Below are 12,312 nucleotides of genomic sequence, written 5' to 3'. Positions count from 1 at the left end.
CACCGTAGACAATTACAAGATCGTAAACACCACAAACAAGAAATTGACAGCCGTGATGCATTCAGATACTCGTAGTATGTAGTTGTTGTTTACACTCCGGCAAGAGGGTTTGTAAGCTGGCGCTGTCCCGGTGTTGGGCGATTCCATCCGGCACGTGTGTAATTTACGATGAAAAATCTTACAGCGACAAATGTCAGATTTCATAAACTCTCCACACATTTCATCATTTTAAGCCTGGACTCTGATGAGGTGAAGACAGACTACAGCAGACACTTGAAGATACTTTCGATACTTCACGATAGTGAAGTATCGAAAGCTAGTTGATAATATATTACATAAAACATTTTATTTTCTGAATTATATTTATTCACACATTTTGAAAGTTTTTTTAAAAACATATTATCTTGTTTAAAAAATATATAAATCACTTCTAACAAATATTGATCATCTTTCGCCACAATACTGACAATTGATACGGACTAGAAATAGTTTATGCAATGTGAAAAGAATACGAGGTAGAATTTTACATGTTTATTTTTTGTTTAATGATAAGCATATAAATAAAAGTGTGTATACATCTTCAAAAACTTCCACATTTGTTTATTTTAAACAAAAAGTTTTACATTGTGCATTTTTAATAAAATATTTTTTACTATACCACATTCAAACAAAAACCTCGCTTTTTAGAGAGCTGAGTTTATCATAAATATTTGTAAATATTTTAAATCAACGACACAAATCACAATTACCGTTAAAAATAAAGTAACTAACTTGTGCATATAAATAAAAATATATTAAAGAGCAACAATCTAGTTAAAACGAAACATAAATTTTATTTTATAGTTTCAAACAGCTTTTTTTTTAAATTTATATAATTTGGTTTGCAGCTAAACATATGCATTTTGGTTAAACCCTGTATTATATAATATATGGTAACATTTATTTTTAATTTAAATGGAGCGATGGTCCAAATTTTATGAAAATAATTTTCTAGTTGAGGATTTTTTTCAAAAATATAGAAAATTTTATGTTAAATAATATAAAGCTATAAATGGATATGCTTTAATAAATTTATCTAATAAACATGGTACACAACTATGGCTTTAAGCCAATTTAGCCATTAAACTACCATACATATATAAGTAATACATGTATTTATTAAAGCAACTGATTTATAAAAAAATAAAATGCTTCACAAATGAATTTGGAATGTTATGTATTTAAAAAATATATTAGTTTTCAACGATTAAAATATATTATGAAGCTCTAAGTGGTTATGCCTAAGATATTTTGCTAGTTTTTTATTAAAAAAACTGTAAATGCAAATAAAATTTTTCAACATTAATAAACTAAAAATCACAAAAACGCACCAGAGATTGCTCCGACACAAATATATACATTGATAACAGCTAAACTCTAAAACATTTATACATATACATATGTATATCGCATAAATACATAGATACATTTTGTATAATATATATTCATATTATATGTAAATATTTGTATATAAATATTGTTAACAAATTTTTGATATGAAAATCACACTGAATATCTATCACACTATACATTCAACATCATAAGAATTTGTGTTTAGTGATCCGATTTGAGATTTACGAGAGCCGTGTGGATGCGGAAGTGAAGACGAGACTCGAGAGCGTATCCAGAGTAGTTTTTCCTGCAATGTTAGGACAGTAGGTTAAAATTTGGAAGAAATACTGCAACTAAATATACATATATAAATCATTCATGATAAAAACTTTAATATTTTAAAAGTAATAATGTTTTTTAATATATTATATCCTATTCATTATTAGAAATACCTTTTACTACCTGTTAGTCAAATTATTAATCCTATCCCTATAAAAAAATCTTCAAGTTTTTATAATTTTAGAAATTGCTAAATTCTTGTGTCAAGTCATACGACACCTAAATACTGAACCTTGACAAAAACAGCGAAAATTAGCAATGATAATGTCCAAAATCATTAAAATAAAAATTGATATGTAGTAAACACTCCAAGGCATAAAATGATACACACGCACAGATCTGTCCAAGCTTCGCCACACACGCAAACTGTCTTTTACATTTTAGTAATATGAAGTATAACCCATCCAAGATAATAGCGCTCATCATCGTTGTGTTGGAAATAAGGGTGCGTGTACGCATGCATGCATACATACATAGTTTTCCGCGAATTTGTTTACACCGATAGGAGAACGTTACAAATACTAAATCAGGGTTGTTTTAAGGGTAGAATGACCATACGTTGGAAATTGAATTAAAAATTATGTGTTATATTTTTATGATAAATTATTGTCATGTTGTGGTACTTTATAATCAATAAAACAATTCCTGTAATATTCTATTGGTATTTTAAAAAATATTATATTGAACAGATATTCAACCTGGAGAGTGATACCAAAACTGCTCTCATGTTTTTGAGTTAAATATGTATATAAATAAACAAAAAAAGTAAGAAAGTGATATTTTACACTTTCCTCAACAAATTAAATTAAAATTAATTGCACTTGTAATTTCACACGGTCACCCTATTATATTCTCTCATCAATACTATGACGATGAGCGTTCATATCTTGGACGGACTGTACTAAGCCGATTAGGTTAAATGCAAAATAAGCATGATATTATAAGGGTTCATAAATTAAAGAATAATAAAAGGTTTATATAGAATATCATTACTTTGCGTCTTCCAATGTAGCAATAGCCTTCTCCTTTTCGCCCATGGCTGCGAACAATAGTCCAATTTCGACAATCCCATATGGAATCAGATGCATATCTTCTTTGATCTGTTTCTTTAACCTGAAAATCATAAATAAAATATTTAAGCAGTTACAGCTTATACTTGTAACTTTTTATGTGTAGTTACAGAATCATAATTTTTTTCAACAACACTGCTTCAAGTTTTTGCCAAATAATATTTGGTATGTTGTGACCACTCTGTGAGCTAAATTTGTGGCAATTACTTGTTAAAAGCATAATAAAACTAAGTACTCTAGTTATTTGCCATAAAACTAATCTCCCTTAGTAAATACTTATTTGAACCAAACATACCCAATGAGATTTTCTAAGCACGCCAATGACTGATAGTGTGCGCCGAGATGACGTAGTACTGATCCACGCAATAGATATAACAATGCTCGTTCTTCCACACCACTTATGATTTCTTTTTCGGCAGATTCGATCAACTGTAAGAAAAAAAAAATTAAATAAAACATATAATTCAATAATTATAATAGTATTTAATTACAAATGGTGTAATAAGAAGTGTATTGAAGATAATGATGATGATGCACAATATGAAATAACTGAAACTGGAACGAATGGGAGATAAGGTAAGTTGAGAGACAATTCCGTTAGCGTTTAGCTCCACTTTCAAATATAAATCTTTATGAAAGTGTGACTTTTTTTGGATAGGTATGTTAATTTTTTTGTTCATAATGTTCATTTCTTTCACCAGATTACAAAATTTAAGGAGGATTAAGGAATATCTTCTCTCTCTCGGTCCGGGAATACTCCCGACCTAAATCCAATTGAACATCTATTGGTTAAATGACATCTATTTTTTTGGTCAAATTCCCCCCCCCCCCCAGCGAAAGCAATAAAATCGTACCATCACGGTGAAAATGCTTGATTATCAAGCATTTATATTAAGACTTTTTATAACAATATTGCGAGTAAAAATCGAATAAAGCGCATCTTCGCACATAGAATGCAAAAAACAATTATCCCTTCTCAGAAGTCAAAAATTCACGTTACCGAGCATTCCCACTACGACAGTGCTGACACGATTTTATTGCTTTACAAAAATTTCTAAAATTATAATTAGTTTTAGAACTTTCATTAGGTTAGGTTTAGGTTTGAACAGCGAATGACGTTTCGCAACTGTTAAATTGAGCTTCATATACACTTTAAAAAAAAAATTAACTTTACCAAAAAATACATATTCACTGTAACATTTATACATCGAATGTAAGTAAATAATAAGTATGTAAATGTATATACACCCATACCTCGCTATACGGCCGCTCTTTATACGGCCTTTCGCTATAACGGCCCTCTTCAATTAAGACACGTTTTCGATTAACGGCCTAAAATGTTTCGCTATAATGGCAAAAAAACTTTTTTTCGATGTCTATTTATTAAAAAATTTGAAAATAGATTTAATTTGCATAATTTTAAAATAAAAGGTGAAGCAGCTAGCGCTGATGAGGCCGCATCTAAGGAATATCCCTACATTTTAAAGGGAATTATTGAAAGAGGTGGTTATAAACCTTAACAAGTGTTTAACGTGGACGAAACAGGGCTTTATTGGAAGCGAATGCTTGATTGCACGTACATTTCAAAAACCGAAAAATCTGCGCCTGGTTATAAGGTGTCTCAAGAACGATTAGCTTTGCTACTTGGTGCAAATGCCGCGGGTGATTTTAAGCTAAAACCACTTTTAATATATTTGTCCTAAAATCCAAGGCCTCTTAAAGGACTAAATAAAAATCAATTACCCGTCATATGGAGATCCAACAAGAAAGCTTGGATGACTAAAGCTACTTTAGAGGATTGGTTCAAAAATCACTTTTGCACAGAAAAGAAAAAATATTTGCGAGACAATAACTTAAGCAACAAGGCTTTGCTAATTTTGGATAATTCACCAGGGCATCCTACTAATTTATCCGAACTATCTGAAGATGTCATGATTGAGTACCTTCCGAAAAATACAACAGCTCTGATCCAACCAATGGATCAGGTTGCAATAGCAACTTTTAAGGCATATTACCTACGCCGAACTTTCCGACAACTTATAAGGGAAACCGATGGTAAATCTTCAATTAAAACATTTTGGAAAAACTATAACATCAAGGATGCTGTTGACAGCATCAGTGAATCATGGAAGGAATTAAAATTAACAACAATGAACCATGTTTGGAAAAAAATATGGTCAGAATGTGTAAAAAGTACTGATGCAAAAGTTAATGCCTTCCTGAAATTAGGCAAAACATTTTGGATCTAGCACATGATCTCGGCTTTGAAGGTTTGAACGAACATGATGTGCTTGATCTACTTGAAGCTGATAGGGAACCTCTTTCATATAAGGAACTCATTCAGTTGCAAGCAGAACCGGCATTTGATGAAGAGACAGAGTCTGTTGTATTCAAACAGCTAACATCAAAAAAATTGTCAAAAGCTTTTTCCTATTTCGAACAAGGAATAAACATCTTCCTTAAAAACGATCCTGACGTCGAACGTAGCGCTAAAGTTTCTCGAGGAATTAATTCAGCCATTAGCTGCTATTAATCACTGAAGAACGAAAGAGACAAAAAGGCAAGACAAACAACGTTGGACAATTTTTTTAAGCAAGGCCCATCCTTACCAGCGAAAAATGAGAACAACAGTGATCTGTAGGTTATTATTTCTTCATCGTCTTCAGATTAAAGCCATTTTAAAAAAAAGTATGTACGTATTCATACACATATTTTATGTAACATGAAGTTGTTTCATTTTTGTTTATGGATTATTGTAGGTTTTTGGAGTCTGTTATTATTTTATGTACAAATGTATGTACTTGTTATGTATGTATTTTTGATTTAAATGAAATAAAAAGATAAAATGCATTTTAAATGATAAACCATGTTACATATTTAACAAATTTGGAACCGATCCCATTGAATTTGTATGAATTTGTATTAGAATAATTGATTCGTTATACGGCTTTTCGATTTGCGGCCAAGTTTTGTGGAACGTATCTAGGCCGTAAAGCGAGGTATGGGTGTATTATTACGCATGAAAAAGTTGAAATCGTATAGTTTTACTAGCACCTGCCAAATAAATCATATTTTTACTGGTAAAAATTTATATGTATATACCAGTAAAAATGTATTCCGATATGATTTTACTGGAATGACATATTTAAAAAAATATTTTCAGGATAGATACAATACTGTTTTCTTTACATTTTCTTTGAGGGATAACCTGAGAATTTATAGTTTAAAATTAGGGATATCATTTCAGCTTTTTTAGAGGGGGGGGGGGGGGGGCAAAAATTGGTCAGTCAGTGGTCGATTTTTAATATTTCGATTTCATTAAGATTCGTAGTACAACCATAAAGTATAATTTGAGAACCCCTAATCTAAGGGCTGATTTATACGCTGCCAGTTGCTGACATGTCAGCTGGAAGTTGACCGGAGGGTCGCCGTTTACACAGTGCCACCAACTGAATAAACCATTGTTAAGAAATAGCTAGCCACTGGCATCGTGTAAATCAGTCTTGAGGTTTGTTGATAAGTATATGCGCTCAATATATGTATATATATAACATTGTTATTAAGTTTCACGATAATTCTTAATCAATAAATTAAAAATGTGTGATATTACTCTCAAGATCCTGTCGCCGACGGCAAAGTTGCACTTGAATACACGGAACATGTTCCAGAGGTACATCATTTCAATGGCGGGGAGCATGAGACGGTTTCCTTGAGATTCAAATCTCTTGCACCGCCTGATAACAAATTTTTCCATCGGCAGCGATTTGCCGGCGATTCTCTGCTTGAAAGATGGAGCTTCGCTGAAATAAGAAAGTTGAATATTTAATTTGCTGTTCAATAATTTATGAAAAATATGGACTCACGTTATAAGCGTAATGCAACTGCTCTTCTCGGTGGGAGTCAGATCATTCCAGATCATGCACAAAACGGCCGCCTTCTGATAGGAGTAGATGGTCTTGGACCACTTGCTCGATTCGAGAAGGTAATTACAGTAGACCAACGCTTCGCGCCATTTTAAAGACATGCTGGAAGATAAAATTGCAGTCGTTTAATATTGACGTATGCCATTTCGATTGTATGTTGAACAAAATATCACCATTCCACCCAGAGAAGCTCCCAGAAGCAAATGTGATGAAATTGGGGCCACAGATCTTGGCTTTTCCACGATTGTTTGTAGGAGACGACAGCCTTCTCCAAGTTTCCCTTCATGAATTCTAGTCTGCCTTTGTAGAACAAGAACCATACTCCCGATGGATACAACTGAAAAATCATACATATTATTTCATTAAAGAAGTGCGAGAAAGAATTTAATCAATTTTACATTTTTATAATCATTTTTCAATAAAATAAAAATTAAGGTCCTGAGAAATTTCTTTTAACCTAATACATATCGTCGGTGATACTGTGCCACCATTGGCGCATTTTTGCAAAGATATATTTTTTAATTGACCAATAGGAAGGCTGTATTTGCTTCGTGGCAAGAGCGCGGTGTAGGTGATGACTTGTTTGCTGGAAATATTGCGGAACTGCTTTGAAACAAACAAATCGGTCGGTAGCTACCCAACGATGAACTTATTGGAACCCCAACATGTAACGTCATTAACCGGTCTCTGTCATCATCTATTCAGTTGGAGGACATTGACTGTTTCCCGGAAAGAACAATGGATCAAGATGGGATTTCACAAAGAATAATAAAACGGAAGACAGAAGTGGACACGTGGAAAAGGCAAGTTAATAAAAAAAAAGAGAATGATGAAAAAGAGTACTTAGGTTTCAGGAAGGTCGGTGACAAATATGTACAAGATATTTCAAAACCTTCAAGTAAATGAAATCAGCAATTGAAAATGGAAAGTCTTTACTTGTAATATGTTTATAGAAGACATTCGAAAAATAAATATTTGATGACTTTTGGGTAATATCTTGGAGCGAGAAAAAAGTTTATACGCTGACTTTAATTGACGTGCAAAAATTGCAACAAAAACTTTAGGATTAGAGAGGAGACGCAATGAAAGCAAAGTTTATTATCTAAAAACTTCAGACAAGAGAGTAAGCCATCAGGTATTGGTTGGCTAATAGATGACAGACGGGAACCCAGGAACGTTCTATAAAATCAACAATAAATAATAGCTCTGAACAAATAAAAAAAAGAAGCTCGCTATTGAATTTTCTTCATGCATTGCCAAAACTACCCTCACACTATTGTAGAAAATCTAGTCAAAAACTGTACTTGTAACCCGTTATTCAATCTATGGCTGTTATACCGATTGTATGTAGAGCAAGCGAATTGTCTCTGCTCCTGTTGCTTGTAGAAAACTTTTTGAAAATTTACTTTTACAAGAAAACAATGCACTTTTCCAACCAAAAAATATTAGTCTAATACCTGCCGTGCCTATTGTTAGTAATATATCAAAGGTTATTTATTAAAGACATGTTGTCTTGAAAGAAGCTGCTCGAACTGCTATGAACTTATTTAAATGCCAGTGCACTATATTTTAAAACGAATCTTTGCATTCATAATTTTACAGTTTATAATTTAAGCTACCACTAAGTAACGTGTTGCTGTTCTGACAAAACTGTTACCAACTTGAAAGCTACTACTTATGCTACATTTTTCATAAATTATTTGACGAAACTTATTGACAAATACCATAAAGACTTTATTATATACACGGATGCACCGCTCAAAATAAAAACAATATAGTTTTGAACGCGCTTTTACGTCTAACTGTGCAGAAAATAGTAACAGTTACGAAAAAGTTTCTAGAAAAGGGCCACACCCATATGGAAGCCGACTTAGTTCATTCGGCCGCGGAAAGGAAACTCAAAAATCGGGAAATATTTTTTCCCAGCCAATATGCAACTAAGCTAGATTTGACCCTTTCCTTACGATATAGTTTTACTAGATTTTATATTTTTCTTTTTACGACTTCCTATACAGTGTATATATTTTAATGAAATTTTGGGATAATGTTTTAAAAACATTTTTGCAACTGACGGATAAGTTAGTAATTATCAGCCATAATCGCTGATGATAATCAATGGAGTTTGAATTATTTAAAATAGTAATGAGACAAGTTTTCTATTTCCCTCATTTTCTATTAAAATACCTTGAAAAAGAGGAAAATAATTTTTACATTTAAAAATAAATTAATATATTTCATATATCGGTTTTTTCATAAGTTAAAAATATAAAATGTCATACGTCTTTATTATATTATATTATGAAGCGTTCATTAAAAAAAGATATATTAACAGTTGACTACCACTGCACTGAGACACATGTCGATATTTTACAATGAATGTATTTCAGATGCAGCCAGGAAGCGGATAAATCTAAAAGTTAACCTTCAAAGTGCAAAATCACGATTTAAAATTGATATATTCATTCTCTATTCTAAACGGACATTTAAAATAGCAAAATTTTCATATATTTAATCATGCATTATTTTTTTATTAATGTACGAAAATTTTCTGTAAACCGTATAAGTTAAAATACTTCTATGTTATTAATTATCTTTAAGATAAAAGAAATATATATTTTTATTGACATTATTATTTGTGTAATTATGAAAATATGTTTTTATCAGTTATTCTCGGAGTTTCGTATGATTCTGACGTTGAACATGGTCACTGATACCATGAATAGAATGTTCGGTAGTAAGTATGCGATAAAATTAAAAATCAACAAATTTAAAACCTTCAACTGCTTGGTGATAATCTCGTCGCAAAGTTTAAGATCACCAGGCTGATCGCTGATGACGTAACAAATGACCAGATGATATCCCAGGAGAGTCATCACGCACAAGACGTTCCTCAGCCCTCCTTCACATTCGATTCCGGCCAATAACTCGCTTAATCCGAGTTCCTAAAAAAAGGAATATTAACATATACATACGCAATCATTGAAAGTAGCGTGAACCGCTCGCAGATGAACATGTAATCGCAACATATATCAAAGTAAATAGTCGCTCTTTGCTAGTGATAATTTGTGTACTTTTTGTGTACCTTGTCTCCACTAAAACCGACAAATTCCAAAAGGCGAATGATCCTGCCCGGAAGTAGGGAGATCATCAAGTTGAAGGATCCAATTCCCATGCGGACTCCGCTTTCAAAGTGTCGCTTGCAGTTTGGGTCGGTCCAAGCGCGGTCCTTCAAAATTGTAGCGCATTCTCTGAAACGTACATTTATAAAAATTAATATTGAGACAAAGAATTTGATTGAGTTGGTACACTTTTGCGATCGTTAATCCAGATAAGAGATTTTTGGATATGATTAAGAAAAACTAACTTGTAGCTACTGTAACACTGCTTAATTTTGAGACTGCCTTTGACGAAAGACAGCAACTCTTCATCTTCCATGAAGGTCAAAATGGCTCTTAGAAGTAGCACTTCAGCATAGCACAATTCGGCATGCACTTCTGTATCAGTGTGACTATCATAGTTATGCTGAAAGACGTGACGCATGAGCAAACTTTTCAAGATTAATTTCGAATAAATCGATAAAGACTGACCTTTTTTACTAAAGTGCTGATGCTCTCTCCGAAAGATTTCCTCTTACGTACCCCATTGCACAACACCATACAATGCTTCAATTTAAGACTTGCTTCGGCTATCATCTCCCTGTCGAACGTAAGGGTGGCGGATAGAAATGCAAAGACTGATTCTCCGGCGGCGTGGTAGATGGAAGTAGCCGCCCTGTAAAATATAAAGATTATTTATTAGTAGTTTGTTGTGAAAATGCATGCTAGGTAAAAATTTATACCATGGTTTCATTATGGCGCGGGCTTCTACGAATTTGTTGTTAAAGAAATAGTCTATGGCAAGTTGCGCTTCAGACATGGCCCTGGACAGGTCCATGGTGACCCTGAATTAGAAAAAAAATTGTATTAAGATATTTTATTTCTTTTTATATATAAAAATAGCGATTGATACTTACGGAGTTGAAAAATCGCAGGCATCCTGGAACTGAAATAAATAAATATGTTTTTTATTATCATCAAACAATAATTACACAAGGTGAGTCAAAAGCAAACTTATTTATTCAACGAAAAAGGTACAAAAATATATTTTTCTATACATGCTCAACACCGTAATAAAAATCTAACCGCTGCGAAAACGACTAGAAATACCCTAGTGCAAGCACTGGAGTATTTCTAGTTAAGAACCGACGAAAACTCATTCAAATTCCACCCCGGAGCTAATTATGCTGACGCGGTTAAAATCAAAATTAACGAGAACACACCAAAAGATTAATAAACTAGAAGACACGGACTTCTTACACTTGTCATATCTATCTATCATATCTTGTCATAGTATATTGGAACGCCAATGGCTTGGCACAACATAACCAGGAAGTAAAAACATTTATAAAAAATAATAAAATAGATATAATGCTTATAAGTGAAACTCATTTTACAAACAAAAGATTATTTAAAATGCACGAATATGCTACAGCTGTGGCCAATTGAAAGTTGACATGGCAGTTCTGATACGTATGAGTATTTTATCAACTTTGATGCATTTTTTACACGTTTTTGAATTTATAATAGATAATTATAATTGTTAACTTTCGTTTTACGTTAATACTGTTTTAAAAAAGGGTATTTTAAAATTAGGAAATTATAATTGCGTCGATTCTGAGAAAGGTGCATTTATTTCGTCGTCCCAGCAAGTGCATAATGGCGAGCATCCAACTTTTTAGGTAAAAGTGCAAAGAATAACTTGTTGAAAAAATATTGTAAATAAGCAGTTTCGATCGGTCTACTATGTTGTTCGAGAATTTTAAAATACATTTTTTTCACATGAAATATTATATCGAAACATAAATAGTATTAACCCTTTGAACGCGCAAATCAACTAACGTCACCCTATTTATCTCTTTACTCAAAAATCAGTAAAAAAATTATTTTGAAGAAAAAACTTGTTGGTAAATAAATATAAAATATAATTTTAAATAAATAAGAATTTAAAGAAGCAGTAAATTTAAACACAGTAACGAAGATAAAATTTGGATTTTTCAAAAAACAATTTAATATTTATTTTTGATTAACGCGTCCAAAGGATCAAGTATTGGTTTTTTAGCACTGGCAACATTTTTAAACATAACCTAAAAGTAACCCAACTGAATGATAAGTCTGCTTTAAGTAGATTTCTTAATATATAGGCTTATGATAAGTGGCGTAGCTATGGTATGGCGAGGGGGGCGGGCCGCCCCGGGCGGCACTTGGGGGCGGCATCGTCTAGTGCGGGTCTCGGCAACCTTTTTTGGCTGCGAGTCAAAATAATTAAAATGTGACTATTAAAAAAACTATTCGGATCAGTGAATATTTTTGGTCCTAACAACCATATATGTGGTCTAGTCGTGACATCGTAACACGTTCAAAAAATGATATTTGCAGAACTGAAATGGGTCACTTAAATCATCAAACGGGTCACTTGGTGACCCGCGGGTCATAGGTTGCCGAGCCCTGGTCTAGTGTGGTACGTAACCATAAATGCACTATAATATATATATCCACGAATAGCAAGAGATT

At 32.7% G+C, this 12,312-nt stretch overlaps 1 protein-coding gene across 2 annotated transcripts in view; it reads right to left on the bottom strand.

Annotated features, from left to right (window-relative positions):
- Positions 1–343: 343 nt before the first annotated feature.
- The window catches only part of LOC148234044 (tetratricopeptide repeat protein 39B-like), a 44,195-nt gene continuing 32,226 nt past the window's right edge, over positions 344–12,312 (bottom strand). For both annotated transcript variants that reach the window (XM_088187985.1, XM_088187986.1), the window contains exons 3-14: positions 10,716–10,744; positions 10,542–10,643; positions 10,291–10,474; positions 10,068–10,225; positions 9,786–9,951; positions 9,478–9,645; positions 6,877–7,040; positions 6,644–6,805; positions 6,391–6,580; positions 3,076–3,209; positions 2,704–2,823; positions 344–1,678 (exon numbers count right to left, since the gene is read on the bottom strand). In XM_088187985.1, the coding sequence (XP_088044111.1) occupies positions 1,594–1,678; positions 2,704–2,823; positions 3,076–3,209; positions 6,391–6,580; positions 6,644–6,805; positions 6,877–7,040; positions 9,478–9,645; positions 9,786–9,951; positions 10,068–10,225; positions 10,291–10,474; positions 10,542–10,643; positions 10,716–10,744 (1,662 nt within the window). In that variant the 3' untranslated portion in view covers positions 344–1,593. The remainder of the gene's footprint in view (positions 1,679–2,703; positions 2,824–3,075; positions 3,210–6,390; positions 6,581–6,643; positions 6,806–6,876; positions 7,041–9,477; positions 9,646–9,785; positions 9,952–10,067; positions 10,226–10,290; positions 10,475–10,541; positions 10,644–10,715; positions 10,745–12,312) is intronic.

The sequence above is a fragment of the Plectrocnemia conspersa genome, unplaced genomic scaffold, assembly GCF_051122295.1.
Source record: "Plectrocnemia conspersa isolate PC_06_02 unplaced genomic scaffold, ASM5112229v1 ptg000006l, whole genome shotgun sequence".
Lineage (NCBI taxonomy): Eukaryota > Metazoa > Arthropoda > Insecta > Trichoptera > Polycentropodidae > Plectrocnemia > Plectrocnemia conspersa.
This window is presented reverse-complemented; position numbering and strand designations above follow the sequence as displayed.